General features: G+C 60.1%; 2 protein-coding genes and 1 pseudogene across 2 annotated transcripts in view; 2 read left to right on the forward strand and 1 right to left on the reverse strand.

Annotated features, from left to right (window-relative positions):
- Positions 1 to 5464, forward strand: part of KNDC1 (kinase non-catalytic C-lobe domain containing 1) — a 50401-nt gene extending 44937 nt beyond the window's left edge. Inside the window, exons 30-33 of the mRNA XM_065919235.1 lie at positions 2189 to 2311; positions 2392 to 2451; positions 3172 to 3329; positions 5233 to 5464. Of these exons, the coding sequence (XP_065775307.1) occupies positions 2189 to 2311; positions 2392 to 2451; positions 3172 to 3329; positions 5233 to 5464 (573 nt within the window). The remainder of the gene's footprint in view (positions 1 to 2188; positions 2312 to 2391; positions 2452 to 3171; positions 3330 to 5232) is intronic.
- Positions 5465 to 7756: 2292 nt separating this feature from the next.
- Positions 7757 to 10517, reverse strand: LOC136157311 (ubiquitin-like protein FUBI pseudogene; annotated as a pseudogene).
- A 2588-nt stretch (positions 10518 to 13105) lies between these two features.
- Positions 13106 to 14316, forward strand: UTF1 (undifferentiated embryonic cell transcription factor 1). The gene is made up of 2 exons (XM_065919236.1): positions 13106 to 13661; positions 13829 to 14316. The coding sequence occupies exons 1-2, from the start codon at positions 13106 to 13108 to the stop codon at positions 14314 to 14316; spliced, it is 1044 nt and encodes a 347-aa protein (XP_065775308.1).
- Positions 14317 to 21572: the final 7256 nt, after the last annotated feature.

Below are 21572 nucleotides of genomic sequence, written 5' to 3' on the forward strand. Positions count from 1 at the left end.
TGGTTCCAAATAGGGTAAGGAGTAGGTCAAGGCTGTATATTGTCACCCTGCTTGTTTAACTTATATGCAGTGTACATCATGAGAAACGCTGAGCTGGAGGAAGCACAAACTGGAATCAAGATTGCCGGGAGAAATATCAATAACCTCAGATATGCAGATGACACCACCCTTATGGCAGGAAGTGAAGAACTAAAGAGCCTCTTGATGAAAGTGAAAGAGGAGAGTGAAAAAGTTGGCTTAAAGCTCAACTTTCAGAAAACTAAGATCATGGCATCTGGTCCCATCACCTCATGGTAAATAGATGGGGAAACAGTAGCTGATGTTATTTTTCTGGGCTCCAAAATCACTGCAGATGGTGACTGCAGCCATGAAATTAAAAGACCCTTACTCCTTGGAAGGAAAGTTATGACCAACCTAGATAGCATATTAAAAAGCAGGGGCATTACTTTGCCAGCAAAGGTCCATCTGGTCAAGACTATGGTTTTTCCAGTGGTCATGTATGGATTTGAGAGTTGGGAATATAAAGAAAGCTGAGTGCCAAAGAATTGATGCTTTTGAACTGTGGTGTTGGAGAAGACTCTTGAGAGTCCCTTGGACTGTGAGAAGATCCAACCAGTCCATCCTGAAGGAGATAAGTCCTGGGTGTTCATTGGAAGGACTGATGTTGAAGCTGAAACTCCAATACTTTGGCCACCATGTGAAGAACTGACTCATTTGAAAAGACCCTGATGCTGGGAAAGACTGAAGGCAGAAGGGGGCGACAGAGGATGAGATGGCTGGATGGCATCACCAACTGGATGGACATGAGTTTGAGCAAGCTCTGGGAGTTGGTGATGGACAGGGAGGCCTGGCGTGCTGCAGTCCATGGGGCCACAAAGAGTCGGACACGACTGAGCGACTGAACTGGACTGAACAAAAGCCATTGGAGGTAACAGCGCATCCCGTTCAGATCACGTCCCTGGGAACGTGGAAACACAAGGTCACAAAGAAAAGGAAACGACGTGATGTGTCTGAAAGCGGAAGTGAAAGTCACTCAGTCGTGTCTGACTCTGCAACCCCAGGGACTACACAGTCCGTGGAATTCTCCAGGCCAGAACACGAGTGGACAGCCTTTCCCTTCTCCAGGGGATCTTCCCGACCCAGGGATCGAGCCCAGGTCTCCCACACTGCAGGCGGATTCTTCACCACCCGAGCCACCAGGGAAGCCCTTGTTTTAGATGAGTAACGGTAGGAACAAAGGGAAATGAGGACTCTGGCTTCAGCAGCGGGCGCAGAAGTCACGGGACACAGCAGCTGAGACGAGGACGCCACCCCATGTCCACCGACGGCGAAGGACCAAGCATGCAGCGCACCAGCCATCCCGGGAAGTGTCACTCAGCCCCACGTGGGGACAGCGGGGGCACAGGCCTCAGGGCTGGGCCTGGGGCGGGAGGCCGGTCATCAGAGGAGCCCACCGCGGGACTCCAGCGTACAAGGCAGCCCCTGTATGGGGACAGCTCTGCCTGCACTGGCTGGAGACCTCCTGCTTTGCATCTGTTCAGACCTGTGAAGAAAACAGACGTCAACGGGAGAAGCAGGCGTGTAAATGTCCTCGCGCCAGGCAGGGGGGCGGCCACGTGCTGAGTGACCCCCCAGGCTGTCCCAGGACCCAGGCGCTGGCCAAGCCCAGGAGCAGGGCGTGCGGTGGGTTGCAGGTGGTGTCCCCCCTGGAAGGACGGCGCTGACTGTGGCCACGGTTCGCAAGATGCGGCACCTCTGAAAGGAGGGGTCAAGTGAACCCTCCAGAATCTTCCAGGAGTCACTGGAGTCCTGTGAAATCCAAGCACTGACTGAGGGGCCGTGCACTGGGTCGTGGGCAGAGACTCCCTCGGGAGTGGGGGGCGGTGCTGGGGGCTCCCAGCCGACCCAGCGCTCTGCCCTGCAGACCAGTGACCCCATGGAGGCACGCGCCACAACCCCGTCCCACCCGCCGGGCAGACGAGAAGCTGCCGGGCTCCCTGTCCCCGCTCCCAGAGGGGCGTGCCCTGCTGCCCCGTCTGTCCTCAGCCGAGGTTTGTGCAGGGGTCACTGAGGGCACCTGGCCTGCCTCTGTGCCCGCCCCTCTCTGCCCGCTCCGCCCACCCCATCAGCGACCCTGCCCCTCCACTGTTGGAGTTCAGGATGTGAGTGTCTCGTCCTCTGGTTTCAGCTGCAGGTGAACCTGCTTTCCAAGTTTCTGCTGATCGCGAAGTCTTGCTACGAGCAGAGGAACTTTGCCACGGCCATGCAGATCCTGGGCGGCCTGGAGCACACGGCTGTGCGACAGTCACCGGTGCGTCCCTCGGGGGCGCGGCCGCAGCCGGGCAGGAAGCCCCTGCGGGGCCAGTGGTTTCACCTGCGCTTTTATTTTAGGCCTGGAGAATTCTGCCTGCGAAGATAGCGGAGGTCATGGAGGAGCTGAAAGCTGTGGAGGTACCGGTGTGCATGAGCTCCAGGGAGCTCTCATCCCCCCAGGGGAGGCGGGTGATGGGTGGCGGGACGGGTTGCCTGGCTGCCTGCCTCACAGCGCCCACCCCACGCCCCCCCAGGACCGTGTACGGCCTCCCAGTCTCCCCTGGGGCCATCCTGTCTCCCGGGCAGAGGCAGCAGGGACGCTCCAGGAGCCCTGCCTGCCGACTGTGCCTCACGGGTCTGACTCCCGCGGGGCGTGTGGGTGCCTCCTGGCTGCCCGTCGAGAGACAGTCGGCAAGGACACAGCCTCTGGCTGATGGGGCCAGGTGCCAGGAGCAGCCTGTGTCCAGCCTGGGTCCAGCTCTCTGCTAGCGGGAGGGCTCCCTTGTGTCCTCGGCTGACAGCAGACCCGGGGCCCTGCCGCTGGCCAGCGCTCGCTCTGACTTGGGTGAGCGTCCCTCGGGGCCCTGCCACTGGCCGGCACTCAGTCTGACTTGGGTGGGTGTCCCTCGGCGTGCTTCTGGAACCAGCACTTCAGCAGCCAGAAGCGCACGGCTTTCTGGGGGGTCAGTGTTCCTCCTGTGCCCACGCACTGCAGAACCTGGACCCCCCAGCCCGGGAGCCAAAGGGCATTTTGAATTGGACGGCAAGTCGAGGTGTGGTGCCCACGCGCACCGACTGGCCCTGCTGGGCGCCTGGGACCCCCCCACCCCTGCTCACTAATGCCCGTTTGGGCCCCAGGTCTTCCTGAAGAGTGACAGCCTGTGTCTGATGGAAGGACGGCGCCTCAGGGCCCAGCCCACCCTGCCCTCGGCCCGCCTGCTGGCCATGCACGTCCAGCAGCTGGAGACGGGCGGCTTCACCATGACCAACGGGGCCCACAGGTGGAGCAAGCTCAGGTGAGGGCCCGCAGGTGAGGGAGCTCAGGTGAGCCAGCTCAGGTGAGGGGCCCGCAGGTGAGGGAGCTCAGGTGAGGGGCCCGCAGGTGAGCCAGCCAGGTGAGGGCCCGCAGGCGAGGGCCCGCAGGTGAGGGAGCTCAGGTGAGCCAGCTCAGGTGAGGGGCCCGCAGGTGAGCCAGCTCAGGTGAGGGGCCCACAGGTGAGGAAGCAGGTGAGGGGTCACCAGGTGAGGAAGCTCAGGTGAGGGGCCCGCAGGTGAGCCAGCTCAGGTGAGGGGCCCACAGGTGAGGGAGCTCAGGTGAGGGGCCCACAGGTGAGGAAGCAGGTGAGGGGTCACCAGGTGAGGAAGCTCAGGTGAGGGGCCCGCAGGTGAGCAAGTCACGTGAGGGGTCTCCCCATTCCTCCTATTCCTCTGAGGCCTGGACCAGCTGCCCCCACCCAGCCCTCACCCCGGCCCAGGCTGCCACACGCTCCCCTGGGTGAACCCCAGCTGCCGCCTCCTCCACAAACGGTAAACATTTCCCACACTGCTGGCGTCCATGGCCCCAAACACCGCCCCAAGGTCACTGCGCCCTCCCTTCCTGTTGGGAGAGTAGGCACACCCTGAACCCCACTTCTGTGCAGCCACCCCCCCAGCCCCCTGAAGCCGCCTCTCCTCTCCATCCTGCCTCTGCTTTCCTGCTGGACCCCTTGTCAGGCCCCCGCCCCTTCGGCTGCCAGCACACTTGGGGACCCACGGGGGAGGAGCAGCTTGGGCACTACTTATGACCACCTTCACCGTGACCAACCAGGGACTCTGACACCCCCAGAGAGGGTCACTGCTCACTTCAGCCTGTGAGGCATCCAGGCCCAGGCCAGCCTCTCCAGAGGCTCCCGGCCACGTCCACCCCTCTGCAGCGCCCCAGGCCCACGGTGCCTCCAGCTCAGGGCCAGCCTGTCTGCAAGGACCCCCCCACCACAACTCCATCCTGCCCGCCCCGCCCACACCATTCACACCGCAGTCAGGCGGAGGCTGGCCCAGCCCCTTGGGGTCAAGGGCAGCAGCCTGGCTTTGCGAGCAGGGCCCAGGGGGCACGGAGCCCACCGCCCCCAGCTGTGCTTGCGAGACCCCTTCAGTCACTGAAAGCAGCAGTTTAGAGATAACACTATTATCCGCAGTGCACACTTCCTGCAAGAGGTCCATGGCCATCAAAGGGGACGCGGGCATTAAGGAAGGCCACAGTCCAGGAAGGGCCTGGCCAGATTCCGCTGTGTCTGCTCTTCTGACGTGGTTCACGGGTGCGTGTGTTTGCACACCTGTCTCCTCATTAACAGTGAAGGCACTCACATGGAACACACCGCATCTTCGCCCCAAACCAGGGTGGGCACATGTGTCTGAGGAGTCCATAGCCTCCCTAGGCAGAACCAAGGCCTGCAGCTCAGAGACCCCCGTTTTCCGGATGCCCCGCGGAGTGCTGGCTGCCGCCTGACGCCCAGCTCTGGGAGGCAAAGGCCGGCGCCCTGCGTGGCCAGTTCCCTGGGTGCCACGTCACTGAACGGGACTGGGGCAAAGCGCAGAGCACCAAACCCACCCAGATGGAATAACCCATGTGCATCCGTTTGCTGCCTCGGGCTGCCTCACGCTTCCTTATCGTGGGGATTTCAGCACTCACCAGGCCTCCCACAGTACATCTCCAGTCAGCGTTTGTGGAATGAAAGCTGGATGGACGGACAGAGGGAGGGAGGGATGGACAGACGCGGGGCAGCTGGATGAACACGCCTGGGCCCTGAAATGAGGTCTGACCTGTGATTAAACAGCAGACTGGCCCCTCGCGGCCTGAACTCTGAGGCAGCTTGGCTGGGACCGGCCGCAACACTGCCCCCGAGACTCATGCACACTCACGTCCCGTTTCTTCCAACACAGGAACATCGCCAAGGTGGCGAGCCAGGTCCATGCGTTCCAGGAGAACCCCTACACGTTCGCCCCTGACCCCAAGCTGCAGTCCCAGCTCAAGCAGAGAATCGCCCGCTTCAGCGGGGCCGACATCGCTGTACTGGCGGCGGACAGCGGGGCGGGCCCCCGGCAGGCGGCCAGCGAGAAGCACTCCCGGAAGATCCAGGACAAGCTGCGGAGGATGAGAGCCACGTTCCAGTAGCGGAGGCGGAGGGCCGGAGCACGGGGTGCACATGGGGCAGGCCGGGGGTGGACGGGGACCCCCTGCAGCCCAGGAAGGGTATCGGACGGAGTGTGGGCTCAGACACGGACCCAGAGACGGCACCGGGAGGCTGACTGTAAATTGAAAGATGTAAGATGTAAACCAGACCAGGGTGAGTAGGCTCCCCAGGAGCCGAACCCCCGAACGCTCTTTATGTTTCTCAGAGACAAACAGCTTCTGCCCAGCCTGCCAGCTGCCCAGCCTGCTTCCAGAGCCCCACACCCCCACACCCCTCGGACTGTAACCTGGATGGTGCCCCCGAGCAGTGTTTGCGTGAGTCTGCCTGTGTCTGCCACGACAGAGGGCCAAGACGGATCCCTGGTCCCCCTGCTAACGACAAATTCCCAAGGGTTCTGGAACCTTCCATGTGAACCCCTGAGTCTTCCGGGGGCCGCAGCCCAGCCCTGGGCTCACAGTTCGCCCCTGCCAGACATCCTGCCCTCCGCCCCAAGCGCTGGCTGCTCACTCTGTCCTGAGGGGGTGGGGGTGCCCAAGCCTCGCAGCCTTCACCCTGGCCAGCCTCCTGCAGCCTGCCAGGGCCTCGCAGCTCCCACCGGCCACTCCCAGTCCCCCACAGCCCCAGTGCCCACCACCCGCCACTGAGAACACGTCCCCATGGGGCGGGAACCCCTGTGCCAAGGCCCCGCGTCCAAGGGCGCAGGACTCAGACGGCAGCTCCAAAGCCGAGACAGCTTCAGCGGCCTCTGCGACCCCGCCGGGTGGGGGGGGCGCCTGGGGGTGGCCCTGGAAACCTTCAGCAGCCGTGCATGCAACACACACCTGCGGCGCCTCCCACGGCTGGCGGCCACGGCGCTTTCAGAGAGGAGAGGCGCCTGCCGCCTCAGGGGCACCGAGTGCTCCCCAGGGCTGTTTCCACCGGCCCACTGGTGTCGGCTTGCCCACGCACCGGCCGGCGGCTTGGGGACCAGGGCGGATCATCACACCCCCACAGCAGGGAGGCCAGAGCCCCGGACTGTCCCACCCACCAGCGTTCTTATGTTGCAAATCGCTGCAAGACCCAAGATTCTTCTTTTGAGTTTTAGGATTAGTGATTCTTTGGCACAACCAGCTAGTGGTATTTCAAGGAAAACCATTACCTGATAAAATGCTGAATTTCTAACGTCAGGGTGTTTTCCCACATATATTCACTCCCAACACCTAGCTCCTACATACGTGAAATACGAGAGGCGTGCGGCACGCCTGGCCCTAACGTGGCTTTCACATGAGAATTCAGTTCTGCAGACCATGTCCTAGGTTTTCAGCATTTGAACTCAGCAGGGTCGGCGGCCGCGTGAGCACATGCTCCAGCCCAAAGCTCTGCCCCAGGGGCGGCGGGCTCGGCTCGCACGCGCCCGTCTGCATGTCGCTGTCACGCAGCCCAGTTTCTAATAAAGCTGTTTCTACCAAGAGGCCCCAGGGGTCCCATGCTTTGTCTACCCCGCGGGTCTGGGGAGCTCCTCACAGCCACGACGACGTCCCCAGGGCTGCTCGTGAGGGCGGTGGGCAGTGACCTCGGCTGACGAGCCAAGGGCAAGGCAGCCCCAGGACCAAGCCCCACACCCTGGGGCCTGCGAGCTGCCTCCGGAGGAGACGGCCAGCCTCCCACAGTCGCTGCCCGCAGACGCCCCCGGGCACCACAGCCACAAAGCCTGCCCATCCAGGGCCCGGCCACCCAGCCCGCATCCACAGCTCACAGGTCGGCTGGCCAGCTCGTCCTCGCGGGGGCACTGAGGGGCGCCTTGGGCTTGTCATCACCAGGAAGGGCCCTGCTGCTGCAATGCAGGACTGGTGGGCACCGCAGGTGGGGGTCTCTCTGCTGTGGGGCCTCCCAAGCCTGGGGGTCTTCATGGCATCTCTGGGCTCTGCCCTCTAGATGCCAGCAGCATGCCCCCACCCCCCACCGCAGCTGTGACAACTCGCAATTCTCCAGACATCACCAAACATCCCCTGGGGAGCAGAAATGCCCCCCAAACCACAGCCGCTAAAGCACTGACACCCCAAATCTTGGTTTCCAGATACCATTCAGGTCTCAAAAAAAAACAAACAGCTGAAAGGCTGATTCCAGGGCTGGGGTAGGGAAAGTATAGCAGGTGAGTCAGGCGCTAAAGGGGGGAAGGGGACAAAGACAGATCAGGTCAAAAGGACACAGAACAAGAGGGACGAGCTGCTCCCCCAGCCAGAGCCGACCACGTGCGCCCCACATGTGACAGTGATGGGCTGTGGGCCAGGAGGTCAGTCTGAGCCCATGCCGGTGTCAACAACAGCTGAACGAGAAACAGGAAGAACCGGGGGACCCGCAGAGTACGCAGGGCGGCCCGGAGAGGTGCAGCCTCCAGCCTTTGCGTGTTGGGGGCAAGTGGACCCCGCGGGGCAGGACAGGAGGAGGGTGCCCTCACTGCGGGAGACATAGGCTTCACCGTAACTGGAGAGGGGGTCAGCACCGCGGCCCAGCCTGCTGGCATCGTGCGCCCTAACGTGCACTAAGCAGATGGCACGTCACTTCTGGGGTCTCATCCCAGGCCCTCGAATCCCAGTCTAATCACGAGAAGACACTAAACAAACCCAAATTGAGGGGCAAGCCTCAAAATACCCACCAGTCTCCTCAAAGTGTCAAGTACATGGGGAAAAAGATCCAGAGAGGACCAGGGCCGGGGGCAGGCCGAGGGCACAGGATGACTAAACGCAGCTGGAGGAGACGAGCAGTGTGAGCAGAGAGCCTGCCGCCCTGAGGGTTAGTAGGATTGTGCAACCATCGACTTCTCAGCTTTGCCAAAGTTCCACGGCCGAGGAAGACATCAGGCACCCTTTGCTGTCTGTATAACCCAGGTGCAGACTTAGAATTATCCCACACCAAGGAGTTTTAAGAATCAAAATGGACACAAAAGGGAGAATTTAATTCAGATGACCATTATATTTACTGTGAGAAGAATCCCTTAGAACTGGAGGAGCCCTCAGAGTCAATTAAGAGTCCAAAATGCAGTGCTCGGGTGCAATCTCAAAAACGACAGAATGATCTCGGTTTGTTTCCAAGGCAAACGATTCAATATCACAGTAATCCGATTCTATGCCCCAACTGCTAATGCAGAAGAAGCTGAAGTCGAACAGTTCTAAGAAGACCTTCTATAACTAACCCCAAACAAAAACGTCCTTTCCACCATACGGGATTAGAATGCAAAAGTAGTAAGTCAAGAGGTATCTGCAATAACAGGCAAGTTTGGCCTAGGAGAACAAAATGAAGCAGGGCAACAGAGTTTTGCCAAGAGAACATGGTCACAGCAAACACCCTCTCAAACAGCACAAGAGACGATGCTATACATGGACATCTCCAGATGGTCAGCACTGAAATCAGATTGATTATATTCTTCGCAGCTGAAGATGGAGAAGCTCAGCAAAAACAAGATTTGGAGTTGACTGTGGCTCAGATCAGGAGCTGTTTACTGCAAAATTCAGGTTTAAATTGCAGAAAAGTAGGGGAAACCACTAGACCATTTAGCTGTGACCTAAATCAAATCCCTTATGACTATACAGTGGAGGTTACAAGTAGATTCAAGGGATTAGATCTGGCACAGACAAAGTGCCTGAAGAACTACAGAGAGGTTCATAACCTTGCACAGAAGGTGGTGACCAAAACCCCTCCCAAGAAAAAGAAATGCAAGAAGGCAAAGTGGTTGTCTGAGGAGGTTTTACAAACAGCTGAGAAAAGAGAAGTGAAAGGCAAAGAAGAAAGGGAAAGATATATCCAACTGAATGCAGAGTTCCAGAGAATATCAAGGAGAGACAAGAAAGCCTTCTTAAGTGAAGAATGCAAAGAAACAGAGGAAAACAATACAATGGGAAAGACTAGAGATCTCTTCAAGAAAATTAGAGATACCAAGGGAACATTTCATGCAAAGACGGGCACAATAAAGGACAGAAATAGCAAGGACCTAACAGAAGCAGAAGATACTAAGAAGAGGTGGCAAGAATGCACCAAAAAACTGTACAAGAAAGGTCTTAATGACCCAGATAACCATGATGGTGTGATCACTCATCTAGAGCCAGGCATCTTGGAGTGCGGAAGTCAAGTGGGTCCTAGGAAGCATCACTACAAACAAATCTAATGGAGGTGATGGAATTCGAGCTGAACTATTTCAAATCCTAAAAGATCATGCTGTGAAAGTGCTGCACTCAATATGCCAGCAAATTTGGAAAACTCAGCAGTGGCCACAGGACTGGAAAAGGGTCACTTTTCATCCCAATCCCAAAGAAGGGCAATGCCAAAGAATGCTCAAACTACCGTACAGTTGCACTCATCTCACATGCTACCAAGGCAATGCTCAAAATCCTCCAAGGTAGGCTTCAACAGTACATGAACTGAGAACTTCCAGATGGACAAGCTGGATTTAGAAAAGGCAGAGAAACCAGAGATCAAAAAGCCAACATCCAAGAGATTAAAGAAAAAGCAAGAGAATTTCTGAAGAATATCTACTTCTGCCTCATTGACTACCCAAAAGCCTTTGACTGTGCAGATCACAACAAACTGTGGGAAATTCTTTTTTTTTTTTTTTTTTGATTGGGCTAAGCTGCTTTATTAGAGAAAGCCAAGATTACAGAGGACTGAAGAGCTGGCATCGGGGACCTTCTTCTTCCCTAAGGTGGGCACGACATTGGCAAGGCGCTGGTTGTACTGCACGTGCCTCTCGATCCAGCCTGTCTCCTTCTTTTTCTCCTGCTTGGCCACCTTGGGAGTCTGACCTCTTGCTTTCCTAGCACGGGCCAGGGAACCATGGGCTTTACCTCCAAGCATGCAGCCGACTACTCCAGAGTGCTCAGAGCCTCCGCCTTACACTGGCTCAGGGTAGTCTCATCCTCTGAGGGTGTGCCTGCCAGAAGCAGAACTTGATTTTCTGGAGGGAAGCCCTCCAATGAAGCTACCTGAGCGGTGATCTGGGCAACAGTCTCCTGTTCGGTCACCTCGACTGTGTAGCTCCTGGGTGCAGACAAAAAGCTGCATGTTGGTGACTAAATCATAGACACCATTGCAGTTACTGCAAAGATGGAGTCAAGAAAGAGCTGGAAAATTCCTAAAGAGATGGGAATACTAGACTACTCTGTCTGCTGAGAAACCTGTATGCAGGTCAAGAAGCAACAGTTAGAACCAGACATAGGACAATAGACTGGTTCCAGATTGGGAAAGAAGTACGTCAAGGCTGTATACTGTCACCCTGCTTATTGAACTTCTGTGTAGAATACATCATGGCAAATGCCAAGCAGGATGAATCACAAGCTGGAATCAAGATTGCTGGGAGAAATATCAATGTTGGACATGCAGATGATACCAGTCTAACAGCAGAAAGCAAAGAGGAACTAGAGCCTCTTGAGGGTAAAAGAGGAGAGTGAAAAAGCTGGTTTAAAACTCAATATTTAAAAAAGCTAAGATCACAGCATCCAGTCCCATCACTTCATGGTTAATAGATGGGGAAAAAGTGGAAACAGTTGCAGATTTTAATTTCTTGGGCTCCAAAATCACTGCAGATGGTGACTGCAGCCATGAAATTAAAAATGCTTGTTCCTTGGGAGAAGAGTTTTGACAAACCTAGACAGCATATTAAAAAGCAGAGACATCACTTTGCCAACAAGGTCTGTCTAGTCAAAGCTATTGATTTTCCAGTAATCAGGTATGGATGTGAGAGTTGGACCATATAGAAGGCTGCGTGTCTAACAACTGATGCTTTCAAACTGTGGTGGTGTTGGAGAAACCTCGAGAGTCCCATGGAAGGCAAAGAGATCAAACCAGTCAATTCAAAAGAAAATCAATCCTAAATATTCATTGGAAGACTAATGCTGAACGTGAAGCTGCAATACTTTGGCCACCTGATGTGAAGAGCCGACTCATTGGAAAAGACCCTGATGCTGGGAAAGACTGAAGGCAGGAGGAGAAGGGGAGGACGGAAGATGAGATGGCTGGAGGCATCACAGACTCAATGGACGGGAGTGTGAGCAAGCTTCTGGAGATAGTGAAGGACAGGGAGGCCTGGTGTGTTGCAGTGCATGGGGTCTCAGAGTGGCACACGACTTAGCAACTGAACAACAACGAGGAGTTTTATTAAACTACTGTAGTTAGTATGGTGCCACTGCTGCTAACTCACCTCAGAGACTGTGTGTGACCCCACAGACGGCAGCCCCCCAGGCTCCCCGTCCCTGGGATTCTCCAGGCAAGAGCACTGGAGTGGGCTGCCATTTCCTTCTCCAGTGCGTGGAAGTGAAGTCGCTCAGTTGTGTCCCACTCTTAGCGACCCCATGGACTGCAGCCTACCAGGCTCCTCCATCCATGGGATTTTCCAGGCAAGAGTACTGGAGTGGGGTGCCATTGCTTCTCCGTAGTTAATATACAGTAAATACAATTGATTTTTGTTCATTTTTGTATTCAATGACCTTGCAAAGCTCATTACTTCTGACTGTGCCTGTAGATTTTGCACTTTCCACATGTACCACCATATCATGTGCAAGGACTGTTTCACTTCTTCCCTGGCTATATACTTCCCACACCTTTTTGTTGGTTTATTCTCTGGCTAGGACATCTAGCAGGCTGAGCAGAAGCTGTAACTTTGGGCACCCTTCTCTTACCCTTAGTATCTCAGGGAGTAAGGCTTAACACTCTAGTAAACACAATGTTGGCGGTGGCCATTCTTTATCAGAATGAGAAAGTCCCTTCATGTGCAATGTATGTAAATTACGACACTAAGTTTGACGAATGGCCTAGCTCTCCATCAGGTCCAGCAGACAGCGGTGAACACTACCGCCTCCGCAAACTAAAACCGCAGCGGGGTTCGGGGGTCTGGTAGAACCAGAACACGACTGCACTTAGGAATATCTAGGGTGCACCAAGGAGAAGGCAATGGCAACCCACTGCAGTACTCTTGCCTGGAAAATCCGATGGAAGGAGGAGCCTCGTGGGCTGCAGTTCATGGGGTTGCTGAGAGTCGGACATGACTGAGCGACTTCACTTTCACTTTTCACTTTCATGCACTGGAGAAGGAACTGGCAACCCACTCGTGTTCTTGCCTGGAGAATCCCAGGGACGGGGAAGCCTGGTGGGCTGCCTTCTATGGGGTGGCACTGAGTTGGATACGACTGAAGTGACTTAGCAGCAGCAGGGCGCACCAAAGGAAAAAGGAGCCTTTGGAACCAGAATGTTCCACGGCTTCCTCTACGCAGCGGTGAAAGGGCCCGGCACATGCGTAAACACGAATGGAACCTTGCGCGGCCGACACACGTTGCCGTGTTCGTTTGGACTTGATCCAGCGGTTTAAGAAGTACAGACAAGGCGGCTGGGCGAGCGCTTTCGCGGTAGGCGGGCGGGGGCAGAGCCTTACTCCACGAGCTCGAGACCCAGGAGCCCGAAGACTGGCCCGGAGACCAGGCGTTACCGCGGTCGGGTTGAACTTGGCGCGCGGGGCGGGGCGGGGCGGGGCAGGGGGCGGGCCGTGTAGACCCGGTGGGGCTTCCGCGCCGGCTCCAAGCAGGGCGGGCGCGCAGGGTCTTCCGAGCGCGAACGGGCGGCTTCTCCCGGGCCTCTGCCCCGACCCCGCCGGCCCTGGGATGCTGCTGCGCCCGCGGCGGCCGCCCGCGCCCGAGCCGCCATCGCCCGCCAGCCCGGACCCCGAGCCGCGGCTGGCGGGGGGCGCCCCGGAGACCCCGCCCCGGAGGCCCGCCTCGCCCGGCGCGCTGGCGGCGCCCGCGCCCCTCGGCTCGCCCGCGTCCCCCGGCTCGCCCGTGTCCCCGGGCTCGGCTCAGCGCACGCCCTGGAGTGCGCGCGAGACGGAGCTGCTCCTGGGCACGCTGCTGCAGCCCGCCGTGTGGCGCGCGCTCCTGCTGGACCGCCGCCAGGCGCTGCCCACCTACCGCCGCGTGTCGGCCGCGCTGGCCCGCCAGCAGGTGCGGCGCACCCCTGCGCAGTGCCGCCGCCGCTACAAGTTCCTCAAAGACAAGGTCCGCGACGCGCACGGCCAGCCGCCCGGGCCATTCGACGCGCAGATTCGCCAGCTTATGGGCCTCCTGGGCGACAACGGGCGCAGGCGCGGACGCCGCCGCTCCCCCGGGCCCGGACGACCCCCGCGCGGCCGCCGGCCGGCCTCCGCCGCGCCCGCCGAGCCGGGTAGGTGGGCTGGGGTGGGGGAGGGCGCGCCGCAGACGGAGGAGCGGGGAGAGCGCGCCCCAGATGGAGGAGCTGGGGGAGCGCGCCCCAGATGGGGGAGCGGCGGGGAGCGGCCGGGGGGGTGGGGGGCGGGCGCGCCCCCGGCAAACGGCAGCTCCGCGTTCCAGGCGCCCCGCCGCTGCCCGCGTCCCGAGAGCTCGACTCGGATCCCGCGTGGACGCTCAGGTTCAGTCCGTCCCCGCCTAAGTCTGCGGACGCGCCCCACGCCCCAGGCTCCCCGACGGCCCTCAGCACCTTCACGCCGGCGCCTGGCCGCCCGGAAGAGTCCGAGCCCTTCCGTGCCCCTGGCTCCCCGCCACCGCCGTCCCCGGGCCCCGCCCGGGAAGACCCCGACTCGCCGCCCGGCCGCCCGGAGGAGCACGCGCCCCAGCAGCCCGCGCCGCCGCCGTCGCTGAACGCCGCCCTCCTGCAGACCCTGGGGCACCTCGGCGACATCGTGTCCATCCTGGGCCCGCTGCGTGACCAGCTGCTGACCCTGAACCAGCACGTGGAGCAGCTGCGCGGCTCCTTCGACCAGACCGTGTCCCTGGCCGTGGGCTTCATCCTGGGCAGCGCCGCGGCCGAGCGAGGCGTCCTAACCGACCGGCGCCCGTGAGGCCTGCCCCTCGGTGGTCCCCGCGCCGGAGGGCCGCCCCTCAGCCCTGAGCCTGCCTGCTGCCCTCCCCGCCCCCCCAACCTAGGTATGTTCAATAAAGAGATTGCTTTTTCTGAGTCAATACTGTGTGCGCACTGGGTAGGAACGTCGGGCGGGAGATAACCGGGAGGTTAAAATGGCCTCGGGACCCCGGGGAGGGGCCCAGTTGGGATTCTGCCCGGCCCCACCAAGCCTGAGGCCCTCATCGCACACTAGCTCGGGGCCCTCATCGCACACTAGCCTTCTCCAGGTCTCCAGACCCTGCTTACCAAGACTTCCCACCAGCGCAGGCCGGCCGCGGTGGGCGAGCCCCTGCGAGCTGGGAGGAGGCCGGGCGCCACGGGGAGGGCCCGGGGAACCGGCGGGGGCCGGGTTCAGCCGGAACCGGTGGGGGAGGTGTGAGAGGTCTGCCGCCGCCCCCCGCGGGCCGTCCAGGGAAGAGCCTTGGGCCGAACAGCGTCCAGGGAGGAGGTTCCCGGGAAGGGGGTCCTCTCCTGTCCACAGAGGTGCGTGGACTGGGCGGGCCCGGGGCAGCAGGCGTGGCGGGTCTGAGCTTTCCCACCTTGGCGGAGGCCAGGGTTCGTGCAACTTTAAAAGGACTTTATCGAAATCGCCCCAGGAGCATTTTCCAAGTCTTGACTGAGGGCCCCACCCTGCGCTGGGGGCTCAGACCCGGCGGGGACGGGGCGGGGCCGGACGTGCTCCCAGCCGGGTGGGAGGAGGAAGCAGCCAGAGGCGCGGGCCCGCATAACAATACGCCTTCGGGCTGAATGTCCGGCGGCTTTTCAGCAGCTAGGGGCCCATTCAGAGGCTTAAGTGGTTGCTCTGGTCCGCGAGGTAAACGGGAAGCCTGTCTCCAAGCGCCCTGCAGTCCTCGCCCTCCGGAGGCTCCAGGCGGCCAAGCACTCAGCCCCTCCCCCAGCCCTTTTCTGGAAATGTCTTCTAAGAGGCCCCGGTTGGGCCCCCAGCCGCAGGGACCCGGCAGAACAAAGTTGCACCCACCGTCTGGCAGGACTGGGTGCTGTGTATGAAAGATTCCGAATCCTCGAGAACACGGTGGCCTCTGCTGCCCCCTTCCAGTCCACCGAGGGCAGAACCTGCAGTGGGACTCTTGGCCTTTGTAAACGCCCGCACACCCTACACACTCCCAAAGGTAAGAGCCAAGGGCGGGGGGTCTGAGACAGCCTTGGGCCGCTTCCCATCAAATCCCTGAAGCCCCCGGGGCAGGGGGTGATGTCACCGGGACCCTCTGCTCTGGGAAAGGGCTGTTTGGGGGTTTGAAGAGATCCACGTAAGCCTCCGAGTCTTTGGGACCAAGGTATCGGGGTGTGCCAAGGAGAACCTGTCTGCCTTACGGCCCGTGTTGCCTTGCGGTCTGGGGGCCATGTCCAGGGCCTTCTCCTCGGCCTGATGACCCTGCCCACCCCTTCCCCGGCCTCGCCAAGGTCCTCCAGTCTGGGGAGGGGCGAGCCTGTCTCATTCCAGCGTGTCAACTTGGGGCTTTACCTGTAACTTAAGCCATTCCTGACGCGTGGGAATGTTCAGATCCTGTCTCCCCGTCCCTGCCCGTGACCCGCCTCAGCTGTAGCTCTCGGGGGGCTGTGGGGGGAGCTGGTCTTGTGCCGGCCATCCTGGGTTTGACTCAGCACGTGTACATCACAGTGGGGATGGCGCCCTGGCCTTGAGCACCCCTTTTCTGTCCCTCTGTGGGCATCGGCCCAGCCAGCCTCCCGGCCTCCTCAGGGGCCCCTCAGCCAGCAGGCTCACCCCTTCGCTTTCACTCTGGTGAAATACATGGAGCGTTAAGTCTCCCGTCTCACCCATTTCAAGTGCGCAGCTCCGGCCTCAGGGACGTCCACGTTGTGCGGCGGTCACCACCATCAGCCCCGGGACTTGCTCTTCCCAAACTGCAGCCTCTCCCCCGCCCCTGGCGGGATGCTCTTGTGTGCGCCCTGTCGCTCAGCCGTGTCCGACTCTGCGACCTCATGAACCGCAGCCCACCAGGCTCCTCTGTCCGTGGGATTCTCCAGGTGAGGATACTGGAGTGGGTTGCCGTGCCCTCTTCCCAACCCAGGGATCTAACCCACGTCTCCCGCGTTGCAGACGGATTCTTTACCATCTGAGCTACTGGGACCTCAAAAGTGGGATCAGGCAGTATTTGTCTTTTTGTATCTGGTTTATTTCACCTAGAATAATGTCCTCTAAGCTGTGAATAATATACACAGAATACTGCGAGTTTTCTTTCTTTTTAAAGACTGAACGATAGCCCACTGCATGGATGGACCACATTTTGCTTGTCCATTGACTTGTTGGTGGACACTGGGCTGCTTCCACATTTCAGCTACTACGAATAATGCTGCTGCGAACATGGGTGTGCGAGTATCTTTCAAGACCCTGTTTTCAGTTCTTTGGGGTGTGTAAGTGGAATTAATGGACCATATGGGAATTCCCCTATTACCATATGGTAATTTTTAATTTTTTGAGGAACCTCCATACTATCTTCCAGCCGCTGCCCCATTTTATATTGCGACCAACACTGAACAAGGGTTCCAATTTCCTCACATCCTCAAGCACACTTCTGTTACTGTGTTTTACATCTCAGCCATCCTAGGGAGTGTGAGGTTCGTGCCTTTACCAACCGGTGTTACAGTGCGCGGTCAGCAGTGTGGCCGTTGACCTGCCGGTGCGCTCCCGTCCCGGTGCTCGGGGACCCAGCCAGCTGCCGCTTGTGTCCGCACCACGCGAACTCACCGCACGCCTGTCCTGTGACACCGACACCCGTGCACAGTGGCCTGTGGCCTCGCTGGCCTGGATGATCAACAGCGGTGACTGCGGGTCCCCCGCTCTGGGCCTCGCCCCGCCCCAGCCCCGGCAGCTGCGGGGCCCTGGGGCTGGCTTTGCTTTTCCCCTTCACCCCACACCCGGCTGGTGCTCCTGTTGTGTGTGGAGGACTGCCCTGGGCCCTCAGCCTCGTCCGCCCCATAACGCAGGGCTGCACCCGGCTGGCTGTACCCAGCTCGCCCCTGGCCCCAGTTTGTTTCTGTGTGGGCCGCCAGGGGCTGGGATCCAGCTCCCACCTAATTCAGCACCCTCGGCCTCCCACACCAGTTCCCTTCCCTCTGGGGCTGGGGCCAGAGAGAGCGGTTATCACAGCACGTTCATCAAGGGTCAGTGCTGTTGAGCCCTAGAACAGCTATTCCAGTGACATGGGACCACCTCATACGGGGTGCATTTTCCCCCAAAGAGGCATTTGACCCTTTCAGTCCAGGAGCTCCCACACCCCGGACAGGGTGAGCTCCCTTGGTGTCCAGACGGTCCCTGAATGTAACTGAAGCGAGCTTCTCATACACCTTGTGTTTCAGAACTGCCTGTCCTGATTCTCACGGCTCATCTTCCAGATCCCGTCTCTCCTACACCTGCTCCTCTAACCACACCGTCCATACCAAGCTCTGTCCGTACCGGCGGTGTGAACAGTCTCCTCCCCGGAGACTCGAGGGGCGCCTGGCTGCGAGCCTGCACCTTTTTCCAGGTCACGCAGCTGGGGCCTGAAGACCTTGGGCGGAGAAGGGACCGAGTGGGCAGACGTGTCTGTGCTCTCAGCTCAGCATGGCTCCCTCCAGCGCTTCCTCCACACCCTCACCAGAGCCCCCGGTCTGCATGGTTCTCCACTGTCTTCACGACACCCGCTACGTCTGTAGTCTCTTCCCCACGTTGTGGGGGCGCAGAACGGGAAGGGGTGTACCAAGAGGCACAATAGCGCTGCCTTCCTCCCGCCCCTGTTCTGCGCTAGACCAATTTGCCAGAAACCACAGCGCTGAGTGTTACAGACTGAACGTGTCCTCCTAATTCCGTGTTGAGATCCCAAGCCCAGGGTGGTGCAGTCAGGAGGGCCCCTGGGAGGCGACAAGCCATGAGGGTGGGGCCTCACAGTTGGGGTTAGCGCCCCTGACCCCGCTCCCCCCACGGGAGGCCACGGCAAGGAAGCAGCCGGCGTCTGCCCCGCAGCCCCCTGCCTGGCGTCCCTGTAGCAGGACAGACAGGACCCTGCCGCCGGTGCTGGCAGGGTCTCCAGCGGACACCGAGGTGCTGGCCTCTCCCAGAGCTGTGGTCGCTGAGGACCGGAAGCAGCTACTCAGGCGTGCAGCTCACCCTGCTCACCTGGCCCAGCCCCAGGACCTGCTGAGTCGCTGGTGTGGACCTTGAGGGTGGCCCGTCCTCCATTGCTGTTCAGCGGGAGTGTCCGGGGCCCATCACCTTTGGCCATTTATCTGCATGAGCACCTCTCTGTGTTTCAGTCAGGTTTCTCTGCTCCTTGGGGGTCCTGCACCTTCAGGACGCCTGCGGGCACTCCCTTTTCCTTTGTCTTCTGAGTTTTTGGCGCTTACCTAATCCTCCAAGGACTCTCCTGACCTGCAGAGGCCCCTTCGTGGAGACCTCAGTGGTCATTGTTCCATCGTGTTCAGCAGGAGGTGCTTATCTGACTTCACTTGGTTCACTGTTTCTAATGACAGCACCAAGCAGGAGCACTCTGGAGTGACAGGAACGTTCCAGAACGACTGTCCCACAAGGCCGCCACCAGCCACAGGTGGCCTAGGCGACTGAGACACTGGATTCTTTATCTGAGTTAGTTTATACGTGCTCAGAGCTCCACATTCAGTCCTTACACAAAACTGTTTTAGTTCCGTTGATTTCAGCTTCCTAGCTTCAGAGTCTGTTTCACCAAAGACCAGGGCCTGGAGTTAGACCTTCATCAAGGTTCCTTCCAGGGTCACCAGGGGCCCCTTTCAGAGTCCCTCAGACTGACGGGGGACCCACCCCCACGTCATTCCCATCCCGTCTCGGGGGGACTGCTGCAAGGCTGCAGGGCCTGGCTGTGGGTGGGGGCTTGTAGTCTGTTTGTCCATCTGTGGGCCTCCCAAGGCACCCCAGCCTGGCCCAGCCCCTCCAACCAGAGGTCTTCACGAGACTGGAGGTTGGCGAGGCCCCCACCTGCCAAGGAGACATCGTGGGGGGTCCCCAGGTGCAGGACTCGCCTCTGAGCTGCTGACTGGAGCAGGGCCAGCGAGACCTGCTGGTGGGGGGGAGGGTGTGAGGCGAGGGGGCTGCAGCCTGGATGGGAGGCGGGGGTCTAACCCCTGCCTGTCCACTCGGCCTGCCCTGCTGCCGCCTCTGCAGGTGGGACAGAGGGGCCAGGCCGGGACTGGGCCCCTCGCGCAGCAGCAGGAAGCTCTCCAACCTGACCCCCTAGGAGGGAAGGGGCCTCGGGAAGGCGCCCACCCAGCCGACGGGGAGGCCAGTCCTCGTGGGCAGCCCCTTCCCTGACTCCGCAGCTGCAGCCTGTGAACTAACCACGCCCGTGCACTGGTGCCCCCCTGCTGGGGGGGGGGATGCCCGCCGCGCCCCGAGGCGCACACCTCTGCTCTCCCCACCAGAAGCCCAGATTCTCCCTCTTGGCTCCAACGAGGGGGGTGAGGGGCATGGTGGCTGAAGCCCCGACTCTGAGCACAGCGGGGCGCGTGAGAGATGGGACTAGGGGGCAGCGTTGGAGCCTCACGGGGCCTCCTGGCCTCTCGGTGTCGGGGGACGTGGACAAGGGGTCAAGGAAGGGGGGCCTCACTCGCCTGCACTAGTCACAGCCCGATGGTGATGGTGAGGGCCCAGCGGGTCCAGGGATTCAGACAGCTGAGCTGCTGGGGGAGATGGGCCCACTGTCGGGGGGAGTTGACGGGTCGCGGGTTGAGTCGCAGCCTCAGGGCCCTGGAGTGTAGACGGCTGCAGATCGCGGGTGCCCAGCCCCCTCCGCCCCCACCAGCCCCTGCCTGTGCAGTGGGACGTGACTCAGGGGCGCAGGTGCGGGATCCAGTGGGAGGTCGGCTGCCACCTGGGCTTGGAGGCCAAGGTCCCAGAGCCACTGCCACACCTGCGCCCACTCACCTGGATCCCGAGGAGGGCGGCGTGCAGCCCGGAAGACCACCACCAAGTGAGGAAGCTGAGGCCCCTCGGGGCGACAGCTGTCACAGAGCTGCCGGGGTAGACGGAAGGGAGGGGAGGGGAGACCCCAGGAGCCCAGAGCCAGGTGAGGAGGGGGGCCCAGCCCTCGGCAGTGCTGCAGGACGAGGAGAGTCCACACACACACACACACAGGAGCTGGGGGGAGGAGCTGTCTGACCCGCGAGGGGAGGTCAGGGTGGGGGCCAGGAAGTCAAGGTGGGGTGGCGTTAGAGGTGGGTCCCCTAAGAGAAGGGGTCACCCAGCAGACCTGGGGTGGGGTTGCGGCAGATGGTTCCCATGTGGGGCCGAAAGGTCGGTGGGCGGACCCTGAAAAATCAGAAGGAAAGAAGTGCTAACCCTATCTGGGTTTTGAAAGGCATGGTACATGTTAATGCCTGACATTTCACAAAGTACTGCTTTTAGGACTCAATGCAGTAATTTCCAACAAATGTTCCCCTTCATCTAAGCCAGTGGTCCCCAACCTTTTTGGACCAGGAACCAGTTCCAGGGGAGACAGGTTTTGCACGGAGGAGGCTGTGATTCGGGCGGTACCGCGAGGGACGGGGAGAGGCAGGTGAGCCTTGCCTGCGTCCGGCCGCTATTCACCTCCTGCTGTATGACCCAGTTCTAACAGGCGGCTCTGGTACCAGCCCATGGGCTGGGGGGCTGAGGACCCATGACCTAGAGGGTGTCTGTGAGCCTGGAGCAGTCACGGAGCTGCGGCTCCCTCCCTCGACCAGGCTGGGGGGGGCACCGCGGCCGTCCCAGGGGCTCCAAGCCCCCGCAGCTCAGCTGCTGTCGCGGTGGCAGGACACCCACGTCCACACCTGCCCACGGGCGTCCTGAGAGCACCCTGGGCACACGCAGCTCGCAGGACGTCCTGCAGTCATCTCAGGAGACACCCCACCTGACACGGTGAGGGACTTAAATCCCAGCCTCACCCAACCGGGTCAGGGGCCAAGCCGGCTGAGCCCGAGAGGCTCGAGGGCGAGACTGGGGTGTTAATCTAGACGCGAGGCAGCCAGGCGGGAGGGCATGGGCGGGGGGCGTCCCCGGAAGCCCAGGCTGCAGGCTCACTCTGTCCCTTCCAAAGCCTTGGGGCTGGGGGCCATGTCTGCCTGAGGGCACGGCTCCCCAGATGGGTCCCTGCACCAGTGCCCTGTGGGTCGTCTAGGATGTGCCATGTATCAGTCTGCCGGTGGCATGGAGTGGGAAGACGCGGACCC

The sequence above is a fragment of the Muntiacus reevesi genome, chromosome 2 (assembly GCF_963930625.1).
Source record: "Muntiacus reevesi chromosome 2, mMunRee1.1, whole genome shotgun sequence".
NCBI classification, from domain to species: Eukaryota; Metazoa; Chordata; class Mammalia; order Artiodactyla; family Cervidae; genus Muntiacus; species Muntiacus reevesi.

What these genes read in the sequence shown, in the direction of transcription:
- UTF1 (XM_065919236.1), top strand. Translation starts at nt 13,106, where the DNA reads ATGCTGCTGCGCCCGCGGCGGCCGCCCGCGCCCGAGCCGCCATCGCCC. An exon ending in CGCCGCGCCCGCCGAGCCGG is followed by an intron (nt 13,662 to 13,828) that starts GTAGGTGGGCTG and finishes TCCGCGTTCCAG; the next exon opens with GCGCCCCGCCGCTGCCCGCG.